This window comes from Amblyraja radiata, chromosome 31 (genome assembly GCF_010909765.2).
Source record: "Amblyraja radiata isolate CabotCenter1 chromosome 31, sAmbRad1.1.pri, whole genome shotgun sequence".
Taxonomy (NCBI): domain Eukaryota; kingdom Metazoa; phylum Chordata; class Chondrichthyes; order Rajiformes; family Rajidae; genus Amblyraja; species Amblyraja radiata.
The window spans coordinates 29,496,111-29,523,445 of record NC_045986.1 but is presented as its reverse complement, the minus strand read 5'-3'; the positions used below and the strand labels follow the sequence as shown (position 1 = coordinate 29,523,445).

Sequence of the window (27,335 nt, the reverse complement as noted above, 5' to 3'; positions counted from 1 at the left end):
TTAAGGGACTTTGCATTGATTGATATCTGCAATATTCAGACGGAGGAAATTAATTGGTTCACCCATACACTAGATAAATAAGTGTATTGACCTTTCTAGGTACTAGCTCACACGGAAGAGAACGTAGAATTGAATACACATATAATTTAATAGTTTGTAATTACATTATGTATGAGTCCATTAGTTGGTACATCAGTTTTACTAACAATTTATAAACAGTAAAAAATGTCTTTCATAAAAAAACCAAAATACTTTAGAGGCAGAGTAGGTGATCCATTAATTTCCAGGTTGAAGATGGTTGATCCTCAATGATAAGATCAATGAAGCTTGATGCTCTTCTTAACTCCAGCCCGGATACCTGACAGCTCACCACTGTATCGGTGTTCCTCTCTCCGGACCTCACGCACCTGCAAAGGCAAAGTATACAAGGTGACATTAAGCAAGATCTCACTAAGAAACATATTGTGGGTTTATATGCCTTTAAATTTGGGGGTAATCTGAAATAAAACCCTACTTTGACATTTCTATAAGAACACGGAAAGGCACGGTGGCGCAGCGGTAGAGCTGCTGCCTTACAGCACTAGAGAACCGGGTTCGATCCCGACTACGGGTGCTGTCTGTATGGAGTTTTTGTACGTTCTCCCCATGACCTGCGTGGGTTTTCTCCAGGATCTCTGGTTTCCTCCTACACTCCAAAGAAGTCCAGATTTGTAGGTTAATTGGCTTGGTAGAATTGTAAATTGCCCCTGGTGTGCGGGGATCGCTGGTCGGCACGGACTCGGTAGGCCGAATGGCCTATTTCTGCGCTGTATCTCTGAAGGGCCGGTGCTGGCTCGAAGGGCTGAAACTCCTACGTTTCTAACTCACATGGGAGACTCAGAGCCACAATTCAAATGTTGATAGGACATTGATAACCCTCGATTCAAACTCTCACCAACTACTTCACTTACCTGACCCTTCCGTCGGATGTTGGCTCGTCTGAACTTCTCCCTGTGCTTGACACGAGGATTACGATCAATCTTCTTCCTCCTGGGTGTCAGACCCCTATTCTTGGTCATCTGTGGGCCGGAGAAAGTTTTGTCACACATGGTTGCAATAAGTCGGAGAAATCGAGAACCAGAGGACATAGGTTTAAGGCGAGGGGGGAAATATTTAACAGGAATCTGAGGGGTTACATTTTCACACAAAGAATGGTGGTTGTATGGAATGATCTGCCAGAGGAGGTAGTTGAGGCTGCGACCATTGCAACGTTTAAGAAACATTAGACAAGTACATGAATAGGACAGGTTAGAGGGACAAGAGCCAAACACAGGCAGGTGGGACTAGCATAGATGGGGCATGTTGGCCACTGTGGGCCTGTTTCCACGCTGTCAGACTCTATAACCGATTCTTTTATTTTAATAAAATATTCTGTGCAAAGCTATCCAAAACAATGTCCAACTAATCGAACTGAAACTCAGCAGATGGCCAGTCTGCAGCCAGTGTTTATTCACAATAGTATATGGGTGGACATTCTAGTGAAAGACAGAGGCAGCAAGTGGAGGAATCATTAGGCCGCATGGTACTGTCAATGTGACACTGAATGCATGGTGTGTTTCCATTCTATCGCCAGGGTACAGGTTCAATATTCTGTCGGGGGCAGAGGGAGGAAATGAACCAGATGTCACGATGCACATTTGCTACTGAGAACATTAGGACGGTAGGAATTGGAGGTTCTAAAAAAAAAAAATCAGAGTTTCAGTAATTTCAGATTATGACTAACTTTAAAAAAAAAAAAAGTGAATAATCAATCTCAATTAACAAACTTAAGGAACTACTCTTTTTTTAATATATTAAAAAGTCAAGATGGACTCAGAAAAAAAAGTTTAGAATAGTCCTAAAGCAAATTAAAACCAAAAAAAAGCAAACTAAAATATATTAAAACAAGATAGATACCTGATAAGTGATCTTTCTCTTTTCTTCTGCACCAAGCACCGTGTGTACCACAGCAGTGTTCTCATTACTGAAACATAAAACCCATTATTAAAGGATTGGGACACGAGTATTTAGGCGTGGAGCTCCGACGTCTTAACGTTGCCACTTCTGGAGAAACGAGTAGGACAGGATATTAAAAAACGGAATTTACCCTCCCAGCAAAAATGTTTCTGGAATTCTGTAGCTTATCAACTTGCTGATATTGTTGTCCGCATGTGGGCAGCAAATCAACACATTATTGAATGAGAACAACATTTCTTCCCAAGCTCAAAAACACTTAAGCACGTAGGATCTCCCGATTAAAGGAACCGAGACAATTACCAATGAGAAACTTGAATTTAAAAGGAAACTAAATTCTAATAGAATAAATTCATTCTTTCCTTTTTCTATTTTTCCATTTTTTCTAACTCGGTTCTTTCTCTGATGCGGTGCAGTTGCAGCCTCACCATAGAATCAAACTGGAGAATTGTGTATAAATTAGAAAACGGAAAAAGGTTGTAGTTTACTCCATTCATAAAATGATTTAAAAACAAAGTGGGTTTGCAGCTTACAATGCCTGGCTTTTTAGCACGGTCCACAATTGTGACCACCAATAACACAGTGGACAAAACAGTCCCAGTTCTGAATGTTGTGAGATAGTTACTACCAAACATCCGGAGCCGTTTTCTCTCTAATGTTCTCTTAGTTTTTTTTTAAATTACACACGAGTTCCATATTCTTTATTCTAATGAAATGAAACCTTTGATATCTTGTTAATATCATTTTGAAAATCCATTTTCAACCACTGCATTTGTCTGTCATACCCATTCATCTGCTCTGGAGTCAATTTACCCGTGGCTTTGACTGTGAGACTCATGTTATACATATAATGCTTTGCCCATTGGGGAGACACAGGAACTGCAGATGCTGGCTCACAAAAAGAGATAAAGTGCTGGAGTACACACATAAACAAGCCATACCTGTCCTCTTCCATTCTTTTTCTCTTCTGGGATAGAATCCCCTTCATTTCTTTATGATACAGGATGCCTGCTTCATTAACCATATCATATTTTAAATCTTTGCCCATGACCTATATTAAAACATTAATCCCATATACTCAGGAACATGTGGAAAGGCACAAGAACATATCCTTGCAAAGCAATTCGAGAGAAAGATCCCCAATTTAACATTTAACTTGGAGAAAATCATTTTAATATTTCCAATTCATGTTATAATTGTAAATTGAGACTACCACTTCCTAGCCTTGTATCCAAACTTTTGATTTTTTTTTTCATTTAAAATTATAGATCGTGCGTATTGCAAGGAAGATCGGCATTAATTCCCAATTGGTCTTGAAGTAGACATTGCTCGGTCATTTCAGAGGGTAGCAGAGATTCACCCACCAGAGAGACACAAGCCAAACTGGGTAAAGATGGAACACTAATGAACTACTTGCGTTTCTACAAAGTCCAACAACTTTAAGTTTACCATTACTGATAGTGAACTGAATTTGAATGCCCCAATTTCAATAGTGTGATTAAAACTAAAGGCTCTGGATTAATGGTGCGGATGGGGTCAAGGAAAGAGCTTTCATGTCACAGCCCTGTTTTCACCAATCTTTCCACCACCACGCACAAGAAGCACAAGACAGACACCATTGTGCAGATGCCAAGAAGTGTGTGTTCAGCTCTGGCTGAACAACTTCTAATCTTGTGTGTGGACTCGATAAGAATGCTCCAGAACCCTGAAGCAGTCTCCCATTAGTACAATTACTTTTCCACTGTATCGTGTAGTTAGTTTTAATGGCAGTTTTCTTTGCTCTTGATACCAACATGACTAGACTATGTATACTTTTATACACTGTACACTTTTAGCTAACACTCCCTGTGACGAGTGAGAAAGAAATGATTGGGTTGGTTGGGGGGGGGTATCAAATTTGCCTCCTATGGCCGGGGCTCTGGAACCTGTAGCCGACTTCAGATGCTGAATTTGCAGGCCGTCCAGCGGATCGTTGGACTCCTCTCAGGGGCTGAGATCTCCGATAGTCCGGCAAAACGGATAATCCAGAAAGGCTCTGGAACCAAGGGTGCCCGAGGGAAAAAAAAAAAAAAATGGTGGTGGACCTGTACAGCAGACCCTTCTATACTTGCCTTTTCTTTTGGTCTTTGATCAGTTTTTAGTCGTTTACTCAGCTGAGGTGGCTTTTTCTTCAGTTTGGAGATATTTTGATCTTTACCAGTAACAGATTTAAGCTCTTGATTAGGCTGGCTTAACTGCTGCTGGATATCAGATGTAAGTTGCTTATCCACAACAAGCAGGTCATTGATTAGCTGGAGGGAGAAAACACACATTGTCAACCTTCTTGATACCAACATGGAGTGCAGAGAAGGTTCACCAGACTGATTCCTGGGATGTCAGGACTGTCTTATGAAGAAAGACTGGATAGACTTGGTTTATACTCTCTAGAATTTAGGAGATTGAGAGGGGATCTTATAGAAACTTACAAAATTCTTAAGGGGTTGGACAGGCTAGATGCAGGAAGATTGCTCCCGATGTTGGGGAAGTCCAGGACAAGGGGTCACAGCTTAAGGATAAGGGGGAAATCCTTTAAAACCGAGATGAGAAGAACTTTTTTCACACAGAGAGTGGTGAATCTCTGGAACTCCCTGCCACAGAGGGTAGTCGAGGCCAGTTCATTGGCTATATTTAAGAGGGAGTTAGATGTGGCCCTTGTGGCTAAGGGGATCAGAGGGTATGGAGAGAAGGCAGGTACGGGATACTGAGTTGGATGATCAGCCATGATCATATTGAATGGCGGTGCAGGCTCGAAGGGCCGAATGGCCTACTCCTGCACCTAATTTCTATGTTTCTATGTTTCTGCTAATTAGCATAATTTAGATATTATTTGACCAAAAACCTCACACGGCAGCAATCAGGATTGTCAGTAATCTTACCCAGCTTGAACCATCTCATGAAATTAATATGTCCAGGGGATGTCCAGAGTGGGCTGGGCAAGGAGAGACAACGCAACTAACTAATAAAGACAAGCAACTCCAGGCTAGTCTTAATCAGTGGCCAGAATGGAGACGAGGAGTTTCTTTAGCCAGAAGGCTGTGGAATTCATGCTATCCAAATAGATCAGATATACCATACATAGATACAAATCAGTTCAAACTCAAGTACAATAAGTGCAAAGAGGAAGATACAGGATGGTAGACAAAAATGCTGGAGAAACTCAGCGGGTGCAGCAGCATCTATGGAGCGAAGGAAATAGGCAACGTTTTGTCCCGAATCCCAAAGGAAATAGGTAACGTTTCGGGCCGAAACGTTGCCCATTTCCTTCGCTCCATAGATGCTGCTGCACCCACTGAGTTTCTCCAGCATTTTTGTCTAAAATCGAATTTCCAGCATCTGCAGTTCCTTCTTAAACAGGAAGATACAGGATGCAGAATATAGTTCTCAGCATTGTAGTGCAACAGTTCCCTGGAGAAATGAATCCAAGGCAAAGGGTTTCAGGGGAACACAATAACAAATAGGTAAAAAAAACAACAATGACCTTGGGTACACAAAAATGCTGGAGAAACTCAGCGGGTGCAGCAGCATCTATGGCGCGAAGGAAATAGGTGACGTTTCGGGCCAAAACCCTTCTTCAGACTGAACTTGGTATGGTTAAGTTGCACAATACTCACATTTCTGTAGGTGAGTAGTCTCTCGATCACTGGATGGTTCTGAACTGGAATACGTTTTGCCTTCAATACCAGGTAAAAACTGATGTTTGTGCAGTAGCTACAGATCAGACACATTTCATTACCAAGGGAACACTAGTTTTTTGTTTCAGTACAGTACTTCACAGTTCTGGATTGTTTACTAAATGTAAAACTCAGATATTGTACAGGAGATCCCCATTTTCTATTTGTGTGAGAAGGAACTGCAGATGCTGGTTTAAACCAACGATAGTCACACAAAGCTGGAGTAACTCAGCTGGACAGGCAGCGTCTCTGGAGAGAAGGAATGAGTGACGTTTCGGGTCGAGACCCTGAGTCTGAAGAAGGGTCTTGAATCCGAAACGTCACCCATTCCTTCTCTCCAGAGATGCTGCCTGTCCCGCTGAGTGACTCCTGCATTTTGTGTCTACCACCCGACCACCTTCAACTGGTACAAACTCAATGGCCATCCACACTTTACTTTAGAGATACAGCGCAGAAACAGGCCGTTCGGCCCACCGAGTCCGCGCTGACTAGCGATCACACCAACACTATCATACACACTAGGGACAATTTTACAACTTATAGAAGCCAATTAACCTGCAAACCTGTGCGTCTTTGGAGTGCGGGAGGAAACCGGAGGGCCCGGTGAAAACTCACGCTGTCACAGGAAGAACGTGCAAACTGCGTACAGACAGCACCTGCAGCCAGGATCGAACCAGGATGTCTGGTGCTGTAAGGCAGCAAATCTACCTCTGCACCACTGTACACTCTGGAGGGCACAAGGCCTTAGATAGCAGAGTGTGGAAGCCCTACCCTAGGAATGGCCTGACCATTTTTGACACCAAGATAAGAAGAGAGGCAGAGTTCGTTGTGCGAATGGACTATAATGGTTTTTAAATGACATTTGGAGAAATTAAAAAGTTGATGTAAATAAAATTAATAAATTCATTAAGAACAGTTTAGAAATAATTAAAAACTGAAATAAAATTATAATAATAAAAAGCTCCAAGAACAATTAAAGTCTCACCTTATCCATTAATTCCAATACAGGCTGACAATCCCTAAAGAACCAGTGGAACATCCAATTCTATATCATGTCTGTGTACGAAACTGGTCACTGGAATGACTGAACGCCAATGGTTCTTTGTAAGAACTGCCAGTCACAGACAAGAACATTTGTCCCACTGATATTAATCAACAATACACTCTGCCAATTGCCAGTCATACAAAACTCACATGAACATCTTGCTAACAAATGTTAATGGCACAGACACTCTTACGATCACAAGTCCAACAGAGGTTTCAATTTCTAACTTATCAGTTAATTAATTTCACCACATGGTGAATGGCTAATAGACTGGACAATAGGCAGCTCATCGTGTCCCGCAAAGGGCACAGATTCTCTTGTTACAGCAAAGAAACTTACTTCAGGTACAGATGGTACTTTGTCTGCACATACTGGGCGTCCTGTGAAGTAAACAAAATTCACAATATGATCCGGTCACACCTCACACCTCCCATCCCCGCCCTGTCACACAATGTGTTTGTCTTCTCATCATACCTTCCCTGCTGGGATCCTGCCACTCTGTACAGTCTCCATCAGTGGCTGCAACTCATCCCTCAATTCCACAAGCTGCAAGATCAATCAGAAATTGTTTTACTTGGCAGAATAACTTAAAACACACGGTGGTGCAGCGGTTGAGTTGCTGCCTTAGGATTGAGTTCGATCCTGACTACTACGTGCTGTCTGTACGGAGTTTGCACGTTTTCCCCCCTTCACCTGCTTGGGTTTTCTCCAGGTTCTTCCCACACTCCAAAGACGTACAGGTTTGTAGGCCAATTGGCTTCAGTAAAATTGTAAATTGTCCCTAGTGTGTGCGCAGGATAGTGTTAGTGTACGGGGATCGCTGGTCGGCGTGTCGAGGGGCCTGTTTCCTCGCTGTATCTCTAAACTAAAACTAATCCTAAAAGTTTTTCACTGTACTTCGGTACACGTGACAATAAACTAAACAAACTACAAGTAACTAAAACAGAAAAGGTTCCACTTTCTTCCTTCCAAGGTGACTCGCAATGGGAAATATTTCTACAATTGCAAACCTCAATTTTTTTGCGCAAAGGGGAAAAAAAAAAAAGAAAAAACTTGTCTAAACCATCACTATGCAGCACTTTCATATTTAAGAAATATATTGTGACAAATTGCTATGGCAATCGATCAAAAGAAAAAAGGTTGACATTTATCTTTCATTCTTATCCATGTTCACATTTAAGTTCAGTTTAATTTATCACATGTACCAAGGTACTGTGAAAAGCTTTTGTTTTGTGCTATCAAGATTTAAGATTTTTTAAGAAGGAACTGCAGATGCTGGAAAATCGAAGGTAGATAAAAGTGCTGGAGAAACTCTTCAGGTGCAGCAGCGTCTATGGAGCGAAGGAAATAGGCAATGTTTCCTATTTCCTTCGCTACAGAGATGCTGCCGCACTCACTGAGTTTCTCCAGCACTTTTGTCTACCTTTAAGATTTTTTTATTTTGTGAAGAACTATAAACTGAGCAGTGATGTCAAATCTGTGCTTTCCTGAAGCCAAGAAAATCAATTCATCTTGTATCCTTCAGTTTTTCTGTGCAAAAACAAGGTGCCAAATACTGAGGTTTTCTGAAAAGAATATAAAGAAAAATGCGAATATAGGTTTCCCCCGATAACAAAATAACCAATTCCCTAGTTCCCTCGATGCCAATGTTTGTAAGGTTTGCTTAAATTCAATTGTTTGTCTTAATTCATTGTCTTTGCATCCTCCTACATTAATACACAATATGTTAAGTGGCCGTCTCTTATCCAGTGGTCGATCAGCTAAACAACATAATTTAATTTGGAAACATCAACTTCTATTCATGCATCAGATGAGACTTGATATCTAGCGAGGAACTAATGTGCACTACTACCATAAAATCTCAGTAAACACGATTTCCATCAACGAAATAATATTTCATGTCTCTGCGTCATGTTAGGCCAAAGGTCCTGTTCCTGTACTGTACTGTTCAATATTCTTTGTGGTTTAGAAATGAGTACCCAATAAAATAGATTTTTACCTCTGGAACATTACAATGCACTATTTTATTGTGCCTGTAATTTATGAATTTTCAACCTTATATATGTGGCATCTAATCTTAAGAAAACACTAAGAAGAGTTCAATAAACATGAGTAATGTTAGAGATTTAGCTGACCTTTGCCCTGAAATCCTGCATGAGTTCCAGTAGCTCAGGTGACTCTTTCTTCAGCAGTTTCATCTTCTCTTTCTGGGACATTTTATTCAAATCTTTTTTAATTTTCAGGTCCTTTCCAGAATCTTTCTCTGCTTCCCGTTCTTGGGCAAATGTCTAGGATGAGAAAACTCCACGTAAGAATGAAAAGTAAATAAATAAACCTTCTTTTGAGAAAGAACTGCGAGAGAACAGCAGACCTGTACGTACTTCATCCCTGTTTCATCGTGCACAAGTTGGCAGAAAACATTGTTACCCGAATTCATGAAAATGTTGCAAGATTGCTAGCAGTCAGAGGTTACCATTGCTGATTGCCCCGTCTTGGATATGTGTCAGAACCAGCAGTGAAGACAACATTGATTGCATTAGAACATAATTGTATGTGCTCATGTCAATTGCAGTTGAGAAAAGATGGGTTGGGGGACAAATCAAATATCCGTTTTGGATAGATATGCAAATGATCATTGAAGTCAGTCAGTCCATGGCAGAATGAATTTGTAGTTCAAAACCAAAAGAACATATTAGAGCCAAAAACAGCATTGCTTCTGTAAAATGAATCATAGCTTACAACTCTTCAAATATTGCAAAAGCACGCGGATATAAGGTGCGAGGGACAATAATGAAAATACCCAACATATCCATAATTGTATATTTCAGAATGGGAGGATCAATAACTGTAAGAAAGAGGGCCACAACACAGGAAAGGCCTATAATCTGGCCTCTCCTGCTGAACTGGCAAGTTTAATCACGCAGAACCAGGATTACCTTAATCCAATATGAATTTTAAAAGTGAGAGCACCACCACTACATCAAGAGGACAAACATTACTGAATTATCTCAAAAATAAGTTGGCACGAAGCTATTGGAGTGGAGCGCCAGGAAAAGATAGGAAGCCGATCCCAGTAATAATAACCACAAATTACTTGGGCATTTGCAATCTGTTGCAAAGGCCACTTCTGCACCTCCACACACACACACCCCCTGGTCGTTACCTGAAGAAGGTCGAGGCCAAAGTCATCCTCTGACAGATCCTCAGCCAGTCGTTTCTGAATGGTTATGGCTTCTAGTTCCTCCTCTTCAACCTCTGCCAGAGCTTCTGCCTGTTTCTTTCCACCTGCAAGTGTGTCAACAGCAAATGCCAAGTCAGACCACAATACATGTTTGCATCTCCTTGCAAGTACTCATACCTTCTCACAAGATAGTTGTGTACAAAAGCCCAAGGCTTTAAACTTTCCACCCTGGATTTTCATGTTGAAAGGGAGGAAATACAATTCCTAAACTGCTGTCAAAGAGCACCAAAGAGTGAATCCAGACTAGGTCAGAGCATTGCCACAGTGCCACTCAGAGACAAGCCTGACTTAAAGCACATTAAAACAAAACACAAAAGTCTGACTATCTTGCTACAATACCAAAGGCAGGGCATCGGTCTTGAAAAACACCATCTAAAATGGAATTGTCACATCTTGTGTTCATTCTGAGGACCGGGATCAATGCTGTTGACACCGTGCATTTCAAAACCACAAATACATCCATGCAAACAACACAAGGAATAAACCAGTCTCCCTCCCCCCCCGCTGAAGATGGCAAGTTACAGAACTTACGAGGAATCTCATCAACGTAGTCGGTCTGGTAATACGATTTCTTCTTCTGTCCCCAGGACAAAGCGCTGGGGAGGCCTGGAGGAGAAAGAGTGAAGCAACAATCAGTCTTACTGCAAAGAAACCGATTCAGCATTTGCAGCAGTAACGTCGCACGTCGATTATTCTTAATTAATAGTAATGGAACATGGCAATATTTCTCTCCCAATTTTCTGCAAATGCCTCTGGCCAGGCTAAAGTTTGCAAAATAAATTAGTTCCATGATGCATTATACAGAATTCGATAACATCACAGCACAGCACTGACCATCCTCTCTTTTGCCCTCGAGATCACTGTCCATGTCGACATCTTCCTCGCATTCATCATCCTCATCCTCCTCCTCATCATCATCATCCGAATCGGGAAGCTCCAGGGGCATCACCTCTTCCTGTTTTAGACACAGCAAGTCGTCAGCATTGATGTTTGATCCAATTAATGGTCAATAAATTCCTTTCCAACAATATCGTTTTTGCTGCATTTAACCGAAGGGAAATAAGGCAGAAGGAAACGTACAGCGAACCGTATCAGTTACAGAAATCAGAAGATGTTGTTCTTTTAATTCAGTGGAGGATCAAATTCCGTAGTAAAAACTACCACCAACACTGAAAGGTCCAGGAAAAACAAGCAGATTCGCATAATAAACAAGGGAATCGCATGCAGCCCTTTGGTTCAGCTCTCATGTTCAATACTATTGTTGGAATTGCGAAAACCCCTAACCTCATTGACGGCTAAATAACATGAATCTACTGATAGCAGCCTCAAATAAATGACTGAACATTCAGGGCTTCTTTGGAGTAGAGATTATGAAGTAAATCGAGTTAAATCAATAAAGTGTGATATTATGACTACTGATAGAGCTGAAAGGCCAAGAGATCTGTATTGGGAGACTGCAATAGCCTTTCACTATTTAGGATGGACCAATGCTTTCTGTTGTGCTGCTGCAAGTAAGAATTTCATTGTTCTATCTGGGACATATGGCAATAAAACACTCTTGACTCTAGAGAGTAAAATACAGAGGTTACACCATACATGGAGCTGGCCATAACAGATAAAGCAGAGAAGATTAATGCAACATTATTTGTGATCAGGGAAAATAATTGTAACTGAAAAGGTGCCCCTAAATAATACTTTGCGAATGCTTTTGCTGCATTACATGCACTTTAGTCAGCCAAGAAATTATACAGCCGACTTTATACACAGACAGCTGAAAATGCACGCAGAAATGCAACACCTGCAGATTTCTAGTGACAAAGGAAATGTTAAATTTTAATCTAGTTTATCAAGACCTTTGTTAATAGCTTACATAACGACTACTTTCTAGTAGGTTTGTTTGTAATGTAAGACTGTACAAAATGCAATTTTGTTTAAACCAAGCTGTTTGAATAACAATAAAAGGCATTCTATTCTATTCTATTCTACCTTAAAGAGTGAAAGTAAAAATACTGAGACAAGAGTGGTCTCAAGACTTGTGGAAAAACAAGCACATAAATGTTGGCTACTTTTTGTGCATAACATCGAGGAGGAAGTGTTGCAGAGATAGCATCATTCACATCAGGTGTTAAAGCAAGGTTTTGTCTAGCCTCTCAAATGAATGAAAAAAAGATCCTCAGTGTAATTTAAGAACAGCAAGGAAATTTTCCCAAGAGTCCCAACTCATTATTATCCCTCATGTCATATGGTTATTATTTCGTTGCTGGATGTGCGCAGTTGCTGTGTGCAAGTCTGCTTCAGTTTCCCTACAACAGTGACAAGGGTTTAAAACCTTTTATCAACAGTAAAATGCCTTGTCAGGTTCCAAGTCTGTAAAAGATGCTATACAAATCTTATTTTCTACCCAATTATATCCTGCTTTCCCCAAAAGAGTTGGAAAGACAGAAACACTCTTGTTTTTTTTTTAAATATCGATCGACAAGGCATTAAGAAATTAATCAGAAGGCGTTCCAAAAAGCTTGCCTAACAACTGTGTTATGTCAGCCCAGCAGAACAACACATACATACCTCATCCAATGAGTCCTCACTAAAACGTTCTTGTGCTTTTCCATCGTCCAGCAGCTTCTGCAACAACAAAAAGTTTAGGATTATCGAGATTTTCAAAGGCTTGCCAACAGGAGCATCAAGGCACCTTTGGACTGCTGTTGTTAAACCTGTTTTGGCAAACTGAGCAGTGGTGTTCCTTAAGAATGACTCAATATTTCACCCTGAAAAATCAGTAACAATGCACATCAATTTCTTGCGCTGCCATGCATATATTATTAATATGCTCCAAACTATACCCCATGTTGTTAGTGACTAATGTGATTTAGGTTTAAGAAGGAACGGCAGATGTTGGAAAATCAAAGGTAGACAAAAATGCTGGAGAAATTCAGCGGGTGAGGCAGCATCTCTCGAGCGAAGGAAATAGGCAACGTTTCGGGTCGAGACCCTTCTTAGGTGGTAAGCTCACATTTATGATGGCACTGCATTATAAAGGTGTCATCATTTTATTCTCTGTAGTATCTTGTTGTTGCAGCTACATCAGCCAGCATTGTGGAGGAATAGTCGACATACATCTTTCCCACTTTTAAATTACAACTTCCATTATTTAATAACATTATAGCAGAACTTCAATTATTATCCAAATCAACCCCTCAATCCTACTTAACCTGCAGTTTATAAATAACATTATGGGTTACAATGAACATCATGGGAAACGGGCTGACACAATTTCATCCGCGCTTATTTTTTACTTTACTACAAAGGTTATATATAAACATGGTGTCTTACACTCACCTTAAGTTTCTTCTCGTGAAATTCATCAACTTCATCATTATAATATTCGGAAGAATTCTACAAGAAGAAAAAAAGGCTTTCACATTGAGCATAACTGCTCCTTACCCACTTACATTTCAATATCGCAATCACAGAAAATTAACTTACATTCAGGCTTTCAAGATTTTGCAAACAAACTGCGATTCAAAGGCTGGACTAACCTGCTCGCAGTTCCTAAATGCTATGCATGAGATTTGTCCACAGTCTTCTGAAAATGTATTTATCTATCATCTCCTCCAAATTACACTGCCCCTTACATTAAAATCTGATTAAAGAGGAAGTTTTTATTTAACTCCCAAACCCCACTTTAAGTCTTTCACAAAACAAAATATGAGACGAGGATACACAAAAATGCTGGAGAAACTCAGCGGGTGCAGCAGCATCTATGGAGCGAAGGAAATAGGTGACGTTTCGGGCCGAAACCCTTCTTCAGATTGATGGGGGGGAGAAGGAAGGAAAAAGGGAGGAGAAGGAGCCCGAGGGCGGAGGGATGGGAGGAGACAGCTCGAGGGTTAAGGAAGGGGAGGAGACAGCAAGGGCTAGCAAAATTGGGAGAATTCAATGATCATGCCATCCGGACGCAAGCAACCCAGGCGGAATATGAGGTGCTGTTCCTCCAATTTCCGGTGTTGCTCACTCTGGCAATGGAGGAGACCCAGGACAGAGAGGTCGGATTGGGAATGGGAGGGGGAGTTGAAGTGCTGAGCCACCGGGAGTTCAGGTAGGTTATTGCGGACTGAGCGGAGGTGTTCGGCGAAACGATCGCCCAACCTCCGCTTAGTCTCACCGATGTAAATCAGCTGACATCTAGATCAGCGGATGCAGTAGATGAGGTTGGAGGAGATACAGGTGAACCTTTGTCGCACCTGGAACGACTGCTTGGGTCCTTGAATGGAGTCGAGGGGGGAGCTGAAGGGACAGGTGTTGCATTTCTTGCGGTTGCAACGGAAAGTGCCCGGGGAGGGGGTGGTACGGGAGGGAAGGGAAGAATTGACAAGGGAGTTGCGGAGGGAGCGGTCTTTGCGGAAGGCAGACATGGGGGGAGATGGGAAGATGTGGCGAGCGAGTGGTGAGACGAGGATAACTGGGTTTGGTCATCAGCAGTGACAAAATGCATGGTTTCTGCTTTGGAGCAAATGTACACATGATTGCACTAAGCTTATGCACGAACGCTATAGTGAAATCTTCGGAATGAAATCCACATTGAACAAGAATATCCCAAACTAACTGCTTCCACATTTAAACCCAGAGACAGATGAAGTAAAAAAAACACTGGCAGTAATATGAAGAATTACCTGCCACACACTCATTTTTTAATACTCACAGCATCAGGATTTGGTAAGTTGCTGTACTTTTGGGGGTCATCGCTGCCATCATCCTGCTGCTGTTGCTGCAGCCTGGGTTTCTTTCTACTGGATCTGCAAAGCAGCCAATCATTAAAATTATATATCTTAATAATTATCAATTCTGGAGTTATGTTAAATAGAATAATACATATAGTTATAATACATAGATAACCTCTGTTCTTCCTTTGCACAATTATTTTAGTACAGATAGTTAGCTACACATGATAATGTATTTATGCAGATTTTTGTACTTATTTACATAATGAGAGGATATCTCATTGAAACATAAGATTGTTAATGGCTTGGACCACAATGGCAATTTACAGAATAAAGTCGTCAGTACAAAGTCGTCAGTAGATTTCTTAACACCGATTGGGCAACTTTTATGCTGCAGTCTTCAACTCAACTACCTGAAACTCACTTTACAGACATTCTTTACATCCAGTGCACAAGTTAAACATTGCATTGAATTGGTTGTGTGTCAAGGTTTTAAAGAAGAGAGGCAAGAGTCTCAACTGATGCCATTCGCCTTGTTTGCTGCTGTCAGTGTTACAGATTGTCATAGATTCCCCACAAAACAGCAGAAAGATTGATATTTCTTAATCCTGCTCCACAATCAGCTAAACATCAACTGCAGTTCCTGAACTTTTTTTGATGCAGGTCCAAGTCTCATTCATAAAATCAAAAGCAACAATATGATAATGTACTTTTGGAAATCTGCCCAGCTGAAGATAAAACGTGGCCCCATCTGTTTTCACACAATACTATTTTAAGGGTGAGTACCAAAAGCATCAAGACAAGTGACAATGGGAGGGGAATGGACAGCATCGGGCAGCATCTGACAGGCAACATTTCGGGGAGTGACTCTTGAGATTGAAGGGTTCCGACCCTAAACGTCACCTACCTTCTCTCCAGAGATGCTGCCCGTCCCGCTGAGTTACTCCAGAACTATGTGACTATCTTCAGACGTGCCAACACGCCAAAAACAATAATTACACTCAGGGCTGTGGAATTACACCAAGCACAAACTGGCTGTTTTGTAGGAAGGAACTGCAGGTTTACATAGAAGATAGACACAAAATGCTAGAGTAACACAGCGGGACAGGCAGCATCTCTGGACAAAAAAGGAATAGGTGACAAAATGGAATAGGAAAAGATATGGGTGATATTTCAGACCCGAAACATCACCCATACCTTCTATTCAGAGATGCTGCCTGTACCGCTGAATCACTCCAGCATTTTGTGTCTATCTTCAGTTTAAACCAGCATCTGCAGTTCCTTCCTACACATTCTGTTTCCTGTTTGACACTCAAGGTAGTACATTAGACAATAGACAATAGGTGCAGGAGTAGGCCATTTGGCCCTTTGAGCCAGCACCGCCATTCAATGTGATCATGGCTGATCATCCCCAATCAGTACCCCGTTCCTGCCTTCTCCCCATATCCCCTGACTCCGCTATTTTTAAGAGCCCTATGTAGCTCTCTCTTAGAAAGCATCCAGAGAACCTGCCGCCACCATTCTAAATGGCTTACTCCTTATTCTTAAACTGTGGCCCCTGGTTCTGGACTCCCCCAACATCGGGAACATGTTTCCTGCCTCTAGCGTGTCCAAACCCTTAACAATCTTATATGTTTCAATGAGATATCCTCTCATCCTTCTAAACTCCAGAGTGTACATTGGTAAAGACTTGACGGTAACAAAGCGGCCGGGGACGGCGCGGTCCCTCCTCACCGGTAACATTAACCCTCGAAAGACACAAAATGTTGGAGTAACTCAGCGGAACAGGCAGCATCTCTGGAGAGAAGGAATGAGTGAAGTTTCGGGTCGAGACCCCTCTTCTTCGGTTTAAACCAGTGTCTGCAGTTCCTTCCTAAACATTATCCCTCGCCTGCACGACCAAGACCCCGAGCTCTTCCCCCTTTCCAGGCAGGTCCTCTCCCTCTCCCCCTCTCCCCCTCTCTCCCCCTCTCCCCCTCTCTCCCCCTCTCTCCCTCTCCCCCCTCTCTCCCCCCTCTCCCCCTCTCTCTCCCCCTCTCTCTCTCCCCCATCTCTCCCTCTCCTCCTCTCTCCCCCTCTCTCCCCCTCTCCCCCTCTCCCCCTCTCCCCCTCTCTCCCTCTCCCCTCTCTCCATCTCTTACCGTCGCATGGTCCGCAACAGGAAGTCCCCTTCCTTAACACCTCCCGGTGGAGAACGATCACCGCCCGGCCTTTTACAAGCGACACAGAGCTTGACCGGGGCTTCCAAATACCAATCGCCTCCTTCCTCCTGATTCTATATGACCTGACAATTGCTCCCATTAATTGTCGATGGTGACAAGTTGGATTTACAACAGACGAATTGGTTTGTTTAGTGTTTATTTATTTTACCCGGAATGATTTCCCACCGGACACCCTTCCGGTCGGCGTAGGGCGATTCCATTGCCTTTGGTAGAGGGGTGGAGGTGTTCTTTTGTTGGCTATTTAGCAGGGGGTTAAGGCATTTAAGTGACAGGTTTAAAGCAGGATTTCTATAGGAAGTTGATAAGTGTCTGGTTGTTGGTGTGGAAGGGGGATGATGCGGATTTGTGCCAGCTGGAAGATGTGGCGTGGAGGTGGATCCCCCCCGGGGTGTGCGGGTGGGAGATGCCGGCTGCCATGGTGACGGGGGCCGCGGCGGCGGGTGGGCCCGACATGTCCCCGCGACCCCGGCCCCGCTCAACAACAACAACAACAACAACAACAGCAGCAGCAGCAACTTAGTGTGAAGACAGCGCTGTCCGCGCCCCATGCAGCCCCCGCTCTGACTGCCCCGTCGTGCCGGTGTCTCGGTACCATGAGGTCGCCCCACCGCCCGCCCGGAGGATGAAGACAACGAGGAGAAGCTGCTGCTGATGACAGACACAAACCCGCTGGAGTAACTCAGCGGGACAGGAGGCAGCATCTCTGAAGAGAAGGGGAATGGGCGACCCTTCTCCAGCTGCCGAGATGGACCGCGGCGACGAGGTAAACATCACATTTCCAATCCAACCGACCTATTTCCACTGAAAAAAATGTTTCTGAAGGTAGACAACAATGCTGGAGAAACTCAGCGGGTGCAGCAGCGTCTATGTGGAGCGAAGGAAATAGGCAACGTTTCGGGCCGAAACCCGAAGCAATGAATGGAAATTCTATTTAACACCTACTCTTAAAGGAGAAATATTGAGAGGACATATATGCCGCTACTGGTGAATTTGCTTTGTTAATCAGGTCATACAGTGCCCTCCATAATGTTTGGGACAAAGACCCATCATTTATTTATTTGCCTCTGTACTCCACAATTTGAGATTTGTAATAGACAAAGAATAAACCCAGCAACTGGTGATGTCCATGAATCACAGACTTCAAGCAGTCGTTGCATGCAAAGGATATGCAACAAAATACTAAACATGACTACTTTATTTTACATGATATTGTTGTGCCCTAAACATTATTGTGCCTTGAAATGGGAGAGGGACCTATGCATAAACACTGCTATAATTTCTTCATGGTGAAACCAAAATGTATAAAAATTGCGTTTATTAAAATCTAACAATGTACACTTTAACTACGTGATTTTTTTTCCTATTACAAATCTCAAATTGTGGAGTACAGTGGCAAATAAATAAATGATGGGTCTTTGTCCCAAACATTATGGAGGGCACTGTACTTTTGTTTTGCTAAATTGTCAGTTAAACCAAAGTGTAATGTTTTAGCTGAATCTCAAGAAGGGTCCCTGCCCGAAACGTTGTCTGTCTAGTTCCTGCACAGATGCTGCCTGATCTGCTGAGTTCCTCCAGTACCTTGTATTTTGTTCGATTCCAGCATCTGCAGTCTCCAAATTAATATATATTCCAGACATTGTCTCATTTCATAATAACAGATGCGTTTTCTCAGCTGTGGTTAACTTAATTCATTGCTAACTGCACGCTGTTGAATCTCCATGTAATTATTGCTGTTTCTTTCTTTTAAAAATACACTTTATATGTTACAAATTTTATGCATAATACAGTGCATTCATAAATCTTCAATCGCAGTACCAGACAGAACATTCCATTTATGTACAAGGTTTACTTTACATTGGCATGGCATCATTTTTACATCATTCCCATGGCTAGACAGCTCAGGGGAGTTGCAAACTCTGAGTATGTAATGGTAGGAGGGCTTTAATGTGTTGGCTTTCTCTGCCTCGTGGCTGCAGCAAACCTCTGTGCAGACTCAGCATATGAGCCTGTAGTTTTGAATGTGCTCCTCCGGGTGTGCCTGTAATGGCTGCCTTGCCAGCAGCCGGTTGTGTCTCTATCCTGTTTTTATTATTTTAAGTATATCTTTAATGTATGTTTCAATGTTTCTTGGCTAGTTTATGCGGGTGGAGGGTTGGGAGGGGGAATAGGGGGAAACTTTTTTCCAGTCACTTACCTGGAAGGAGATGTCATTTTCTCTGTTTCGCATCTCTGCCCCTACCTCCCCTGCGGCCTAAGAACTTGGATTGGTGCGGCCTTTCCTGGAGACCGGCCTGGAGCTTTAAGCCGTTGGCGCAGCGCGGACCTACCATCGCCGAGCCGGGGATCCTTTGCCGAGGGTCGCCAGAAAAAGCGCTCCGACCGTGGACTTTAGCACCGTAAAGCCCGCGGTCTCCAGTAAGAAATGGTCAATTCAGGAGCTCCATGCTTCGTTGTTGCGATCCGTCCCGACGTCGGGTTTCGATCATCCCGACGAGAAGGTCTGGACATCGGACTGTCGGCAGCGGCAAACTGCGGAGGGTTCAAGGCCCCGACCACGGTGAACTAAGAGGAAGATGACTGAACTTTATTGCCTTCCATCATAGTGAAGAATGTGGATTCCACTGTTGTGGATGTTTATGTAAAATTTTATTTTATGTGTGTATTGTGTTCTTTTCACTTACTATGGCTGTATGGTAACTCAAATTTCACTGTATCTTAGTTGGCCAAGTGACAATAAACGCGAACTTGAACTTGAAAACATTCAACCATGGACAGTTCCTTTTATTTGGGAAGCCCAACTAGTGAGTCATACATTGAATTTAAATTCTTCATGGTGCTCGGATATGACAGACTTGTCCAACTCCTGCTCACACCACCTGGAACATCTAGCGATGAGGTGCTGCAAAATGTTAACCCTTCTACCTCCCAGAAGAATTCACTTCCACTGTCACAACAACATGCCACCCCAGTCAGATGTTAGGCTAGCATGCTGTGGTTAACAAACACCAGATGGCGTACCCTGATGCTTTCTCCATTTTATCTGTAGACATCAACATCGACCATGGAACAATACAGCACAGGAACAAGTGCTTCAGCCCACAATCTATGTGATGAACATCATGCCATCTTAAACCAATATCCTCTTCCTGCACTGATGCATATTCCTTCAATCCCTGCGCATCCATGGGCCTATCGAAAAGCCTCTTTAATGCCTCACTGTTGGCAGCTTGTCCAGAAACCTAACACTCTCCGTTTTATCAAGAGCTGAAGATGAAGGCATCAGGTCCTGGAGAGTTGGCTATGTGCAGCACCAACGCACTGCTCAGTGACATTTCCCTGATAATTATAATTTTCCTGAATTCCCCCTTACCTTCCTATTCTTGACTTACAGCTCTCTGTGGGATGCCACTTGTATCATCGTAGAAAACGCACGCCACCAGATTCGAGACAGTTTCTACCCAGTGTTATCAGGCAACCAAATCACCCTACCACAACCAGAGAGCAGTGCTGAACTACTATTTACGTCTTTGATGACCCTCAGACTATCCTTGATCGGACTTTGCTGGCTCTACCTTGCATTAAACATTATTACCTTATCCTGTATCCATATAAATAATCCGGAATGAAAATAGTTGGACGGATGTTTTGAACACCCTCAAAGTCTGAAGAATGGTCTCGACCCAAAACGTCGCCTATTCCTTCTCTCCATAGATGCTGCCTCACCCGCTGAGTTCCTCCAGTATTTTTGTCTACCTTCGATTTTTCCAGCATCTGCAGCTCTTTCTTAAACATGATCTCATAACCTTTTTGTACAGCATGCCGCTGGGGGATGTACATATGCTAGGTATGTTGCAAAGCCTACCTGAAGCGTCCTTGAAAATCTTCCGTTGTGGGTGTGCGCGATTTTGGCGCTGTTTAGAGGGGGCGGGTTTAAAACGCGATTTTCTCTAAGCTGTTCCAATCGAAAATGTTCAGCCTAGTTAATTATTAACGAAAAATCGCTGGAAGACCCCGTCGCAAAAGCTATTATTAGGTTTAAAGGCCTTGAATAATAGTTATAGTAGTTTAAAAATCAATCTTTAAACCCGCGACCGTCACCAACCGCTGGGTCTCATAAAGCAAACCACAGAAGTTAGGTTGTATATTTTTACATTAAAAAGGGCTTCTAAAGATCCCGTTATACAAAGTTTACTATTGCGAGTAGCTCAATTTGGGCCCATTATATCGCGCAGTATTTTTCTCGGCATTTGAGGCACAAATCTACCGCAATGTGAACGTTCTAAACCAGCGCGTTCCACAGGGACCCACTGGAAAGCTGATTTAAATGGGCATTTATTTACAGCAATTAAACACTAAATTCCTTCCATTTGGCCTATAAATTAATGTAAATGAGATTTAAAAATCATGTTTTATTGTGAATTATTTGTGAATATTATTTGGACATTTAGGCTATTTAAAAATGTTAATCATTTATTAAGAAATGGATAGATGTTTAGATCTAGTAATTGAAGTCTGAAATTAGCTACAATTAGGTAACTAACTAATTATATGCTTTAATTTCAGGTCATCCAAGTAAGATTATTTTATATTTGTTTCAGAATGCTTCAATCTATGATAACTGAAAATTTCATTCAGTTCTCTTAATTTTTAAGAAAGTTATGGGCTTTTGACTGTTCACGATCACAGCTTTTTTGTTATGTCCATAGAAAATCAATAGGGAACAAGATGCTCATTTCCCAGTATGAAAATGGCCATAACTTTTTAAATACTTGAGATATGAAAGTGAATTAGGTGTCAAATTAAACTTATTTTTATGCTTTATCTGATGGGATAAATTACAGACTTGATTTTTAAAATCTCAAAATTTTGTAACATTGCTACATATGCGGCTCAATATTGTTTGCAATTGTTAAAAGTTTCCGTCGAAGATAGACACAAAATGCTGGAGTAGCTCTTATCCAGTTTGCATTTTAAGCAAAGTTTAAAAAAATTCCTCGTTTATTATTTTGTTTACAGTGTACTATGTTTACATATTTTGTTGTTCTGCTGCAAGTAAGAATGCAATTGTTCTATCTGGGACACATGACAATAAAACACTCTTGACTCCAGCGATGTAGTCTGTCATTTCAGATCTATACTGAGGGAGAACTACTGCTCTTTGGACAGCAGTAAGGTCAAGCAGGTTGTGGATGGAGGGGAGGGATGTTGCTCATGGTATGGATAGAGATCCAACAAGACCTCAAAGACAAAACAGTTGAATGAAGAGAGCCAACGTCTCGATAGTTGCCATGGCAGATGAAAACCACAGCAGAGAATCTTGGTTACCCTTATTAGTGGACCCAAATTTGTCTTCCCCCTCCCCCAACTATCATATGGCTTTCTCTCATTAACAGTGGAGGCATTGTCCATGGTAACCTTGGTGGAATGCTGAGTTATTTGATTGCAATGTCAAAAATTTAAAAACATTATCTCTAATCTTTAAATGACTGGTAGCTAGTGTTTGCTAACCAGTATGTGATGATATATTTTCTTTAATAAAAGGATTTGGAATCTGATCTTTTTCCTCTGTGAAGGGAATGTTCAAAGAATCCTTTGTTTGGGTAGTTTGTAAATGTTATTTTGAATCACAGTACAATATTAGCACATTGTTGAGCATGCTAGTCTCGTGTAGAAGTTGCACAGCATGCTAAGAAATTAATACATATCCTTTAGCCACTTTAATTAATGAGTCCTGACTTGTCTAAGGTCTTACAACTCCTTCATGACTGGTTCTATCACTTGAAATGATATTCGTTCCATAGATGCTGCCCCACCCACTGAGTTTCTCCAGCATTTTTTATCTACCTTCGATTTTTCCAGCATCTGCAGTTCCTTCTTAAATATTACAGTTTGTTTCTTTCCGACACAGTTTGTTAGATTATGGGTGTTCTCTGGAGAAGTTTTGCTGATCTCTGAATTTTGCTCTCTTTGTATTTCTTGGAGCTTCTGAGATCTGTTAAGTGACATGTTGATGGTTAAGGCAGTGTGATAATATGATCCAGCAGCGACAGATTTCATTCACTTTGGCTCACAAGTAAATCACGTATTCCTTGGTATTGTCTCTGGGTTTGTTTAACATCTAGGTACCAATAAGTGATGTGGGAACAGAGAAAAAATTGCCAATCATTACAGTTGAACATTACTCTAGTCTGTTTTGTACTTAATTGGTCCTGTCAGTTTGTTCCCACCATTAACCACCCTAGCAGTGTACCTGCAAACCACCAAACCACAAAGTGTATCACTGTGGTCTTGACATTCCTTTACATTCCTTTCCTGGATTGTTAATAATTGACTTAATCTAAAGTAATATTGTGCTCATTTTCCAGGTATCTAATGGGCCTGTCCCACAGGCGACTTTATAGGCGACTGCAGGAGACTATGGTCGCCACGTGTTCGAGGGTAGTTGCCGGGGAGTCGCTTTCATGGTCGTGAGGAGTTCCCGCATTCTGGGAACTAGTCGCGGCCTCATTATGGTCAACACGTTGAAAATTTAGCGGCGACCAGAATGAAGCCGCCATGGAGAGTAGCGTGAATTCTCGTGCCGTAGGTGGGTCGCCAGGAGGTCGTAGTGGGTTGCCAGGAGGTCGAAGGTTCTCGTAGGTTGTAGCCGGTGCTGACCGGTGAATTTCATTGACTCATTGGGGAAAAAAAACGTAAGCAGTAGTTTTCAGAACCAAGGATAACCGACCGGTAATGTTAATGTCCGCCGAGCTTCACAGCCGTGTATCTCTGGCTTCTTAAAAGTTGTCTCCACTCCTTCTCCCCCCTTCTCTTCCACCCTCTTTTAAAGGACTTGCGTGACCCCTGCCGTACACTGTGCTTTCACTGTCTTAATTACAGCGCCAACCTTCCTGTTCATCGCGGTGTGTGTCTGTATCACATTGGCTTTGCACCGTGTGAATTTCACTCAGACAGCGCTCCCCCCGCTTGCCCCGTCCCCCGCCTGTAGAAAATTCATCTTCACCATGATTTTTACTGGTCTGAAAAATGAAAATGCTTAGTAACTCAAAGACCAACCAGGTTTAACTAACTCAGTTTCCCCCAAAACCATACTGTTTAAATAACCAACATTTATAATTCATTCTTTGACCTCACATAGACGAGTGATCTGCTTTGGATCTGCCCAGCAGGCCAGACTAAATAAAAGAAAGGAAAAGCGGTGCCAAGATGCTGGCAGGCAAAAATGGCCAGTTTTCACAAACTACAAACTTCAGGAGCAGCACTTCATCAGCTGTCTGGCCACATTACAGCCTGCAGGACTCAATATCTAACTCTCCGGCTCCAATTAATTAATTATTTCTTTCAGCCATGTACTAGAATTGGCCATTTTTGCCTGGTTTCATTTTAGCCCAGTTTTTTTTGCTATTTTTACTTTTTCAACTTGTTTTAATAGTCTGCTCTGCTCTGCATATCCTACAGCCTTACCTTTAGCAACATAATACTTGCTCAAATACACAATCTGATTTTAACTGTCTTTTAACTACCATTTTAAGTCGCTCTGTGTTATTTTCACCAGGGAGTTTCCCCTAATCCATCATTCCCTTTCACTATATTTTCTGTGATCTATAATAATTTGTTTCTCTCTTTCCCAACATACTAATAATTTTGGAGAGTCTAGCTGAGACATTGTCCTACATAGAGTTTAGTTCAATTCAGTTTATTGTCATGTTTACCAAGGTATAGTGAAAAGCTTTTGTTGCGTGCTAACCAGTCAGCAGAAAGACAATACATGATTATTGCAGGGCACCACAGAGAATAAACTAAGTAGGAGTGAAAATATCCAAGAAAGGAAACATTCAGAGGTATCACAACTATCTATATAAAAGAGAAAAATAGTGTTCTGATGATTTTTGTAATTTTCAATTAAGGTATCACCATCATTTTATTCTCGTATCAGTCCATAAGAGAGAGAGAGAAAGGGGCTGAAAGAATCTTGGGATACATGGTAACGCATTCAAAGCCTTGATAAAATTACGTTTCGTAGAAAGTTACAAAATACTGTGCTGCCCTAAAGCTGTTATTGTTGGCAACTGGGAGTCAGCCATCTTTCTTCCTTCGCCTCACTCTGCTGTCTTTTTGAACTTTATTTTAATGGGCGTGGAGGTCCACTCTCTATCATGTCAATGCAAACTGGGGGTACAACGCTAGTGAGTTAGCAGGCTTAAATCAAAGGTAGACAAAATTGCTGGAGAAACTCAGCGGGTGATGCAGTATCTATGGAGCGAAGGAATAGGTGATGTTTCGGGTCGAGACCCTTCTTCGAAGGAATAGGTGACGTTTCGACGTCACCTATTCCTTCACTCCACAGATGTTGCCTCACCCGCTGAGTTTCTCCAACATTTTTGTCTACCTTGGAGTATTGTGTTCAGTTTTGGCTCGATTTTTTTAGTTACCTTCGATTTTTCCGGCATCAGCAGTTCCTTCTTAAACAATACTCCAAGTGTGGCCTCACCAATGTCTTGTACAGCTGTAACATGACCTCCCAACTTCTATCCTCAATACTTGGGTCTCGACCCGAAACGTCACCTATTTCTTCGCTCCAGAGATGCTGCCTCACCCGATGAGTTTCTCCTGCATTTTTGTCTACCTTCGATTTTTCCAGCATCTGCAGTTCTTTCTTCGGCTTAAATCAAAGTGCTCAGAAATGCCCCTTGCTGCTCTAACCCTGCCTGTGATATGTATTTAATTTTAGCATTGTAAAAGTATAGGGTTTAGATTTCAACAAAGTAGGAGAGCATGTTGCTACTAGTCCAAATAGCACCCCCACTACTGCAGTGTGGATGAAAGGAATCTGCTCCATGGTAACACACAGGATCCATCCAGTGTGTTTAGTGTTAGATTGACTCTGCTATGTGGTAAGAAGGTACAAGTGTTGAGTGTCTGATGCAGCATACTTTGGGCAGGAGAGGGGGTTGCATTGGAGCATGGCGGTGTCACAGACTGTTTCCGTAAGTATTGGTCTCTGGGGCTTATTCACTGTGAATCATTTTTAGTAGTAAAATAAGAAATCTGAGTCACTTCAGATTGCATCTCGTTTGCAAGGATGATCATTGAACCTTAACGAATAGTGAAAGGCCTGGATGGAGTGAATGTGGAGACGATATTTCCGCCAGTGGGAGAGTCTAGGAACAGAGGCCATAGCCTCAGAATAAAAGGACGTACCTTTATATGAGGAGGAATTTCTTCAGTCAAAGGGTGGTGAATCAATCTACTGCAACTTAGGTTTTTGTCTGTGAAGTCATCTTCTGAATTCCATTACATTTGGCATCTCCAGTCCCAGCCAAGTATTTGTTGGGAAAGGATCTAGTTGGGTATATAAACTGGAATATGGTATTAGGGTATCTGTTGAGCTCTTCAAATGAGGTCATGAAGGTCTTGCAAAATTTTACATTAACTGGCGAAGGGCAATTACATTATGATCATGGAGAGATCATATCTTTTCCATTTAAAAAAAAGTGTTATAGTGAAGTAAGAGTTAGGTTTTTTACTATATAAAGTATCTCTTCTCCAATGAACAAATTGTCCCTGATTCATGCAATGTATTTTCAGGAGAAAGTGGAATTGGAAGATATATTGAATAGATTGAAGGAAGATGGAATTGACATTAAAGCTTGCAGCAGAACTGAGCATCTGTGCCATCTTTGGCGTATATACCAGCGGTCTGAGGCCATGCTGCAGGCCACCAAACAGGACCTGGATGTGTTTCAAAAACAACAGGATGCCGAGATGACAGAGGTGAGATCTATCATAAGAGTGACACAGTCCTGATCTCTTGGCAAACATTAAAAATAAGAAAAAACTTAAACGTGACAGTTTGCCTTGTAATGCCGTCTCCATCCCTGTTTCCGAGAGCACTAGCTATGGTGATTAACTTCTCAGTTCCTCTTTCAGGCAGTGCTATCTACTGCAGCTTAGGTTTTTGTCTGTGAAGTCATCTATGAAAGAAAAAGTGCTTATTTGTTGAATAAAATCTCTTCAACTTTTCAGTAAATCATAGCATTCTTGATTATTTTTTTTATACAAGAAAAATCGTACATAATACACAAATGGTCCTCGGGTGGCGGCTTGCTGTGTTCAGAGAACACGTTTAGAACCGATTGCGAATCATTACTTTGTGTAACTTTCCCCTTTCCATATTTTATGCCATTCTGCATCCTTGACATCTTTTCACCCGCTGCAAAAAACGATAGGGTTTTTCAAATATGGCTTGTAGATGATGACAAGGGGCTGCACACTGTGCCATACAGCGCCAGAAACACGGGTTCCATCCTGACTACGTCCCCCGTAGCTCTCCCCCGTCACTGCATGGGTTTTCTCCGGGTGCTCTGGCTTCCTCCCACATTACAAACTCGTTGGCCTCTGTAAATT

At 42.0% G+C, this 27,335-nt stretch overlaps 2 protein-coding genes across 4 annotated transcripts in view; one reads left to right on the top strand and one right to left on the bottom strand.

Moving 5' to 3' along the window:
- Positions 1–129: 129 nt before the first annotated feature.
- Positions 130–16,987, bottom strand: utp3 (UTP3 small subunit processome component). The gene is made up of 16 exons (XM_033048399.1): positions 16,848–16,987; positions 14,688–14,781; positions 13,325–13,381; positions 12,554–12,610; positions 10,823–10,943; positions 10,520–10,594; positions 9,911–10,032; positions 8,883–9,035; positions 7,222–7,293; positions 7,087–7,127; positions 5,643–5,739; positions 4,104–4,283; positions 2,934–3,043; positions 1,936–2,002; positions 951–1,058; positions 130–407 (listed from the first exon to the last, which is right to left on the bottom strand). The coding sequence occupies exons 1-16, from the start codon at positions 16,853–16,855 to the stop codon at positions 318–320; spliced, it is 1,452 nt and encodes a 483-aa protein (XP_032904290.1). The 5' UTR covers positions 16,856–16,987; the 3' UTR covers positions 130–317.
- A 359-nt stretch (positions 16,988–17,346) lies between these two features.
- Positions 17,347–27,335, top strand: part of ccdc30 (coiled-coil domain containing 30) — a 59,346-nt gene continuing 49,357 nt past the window's right edge. For all 3 annotated transcript variants that reach the window (XM_033048397.1, XM_033048398.1, XM_033048396.1), the window contains exons 1-2: positions 17,347–17,691; positions 26,517–26,702. In XM_033048397.1, the coding sequence (XP_032904288.1) occupies positions 17,647–17,691; positions 26,517–26,702 (231 nt within the window). In that variant the 5' untranslated portion in view covers positions 17,347–17,646. The remainder of the gene's footprint in view (positions 17,692–26,516; positions 26,703–27,335) is intronic.

Excerpts from the sequence above, each read along its gene's own strand:
- utp3 (XM_033048399.1), bottom strand. Across the intron at positions 7,128-7,221 it reads GCAGGATCCCAGCAGGGAAG|GACGCCCAGTATGTGCAGAC; the intron begins GTATGATGAGAA and ends TTTACTTCACAG. Across the intron at positions 3,044-4,103 it reads ATCAAAGACCAAAAGAAAAG|GTCATGGGCAAAGATTTAAA; the intron begins GCAAGTATAGAA and ends GTTTTAATATAG.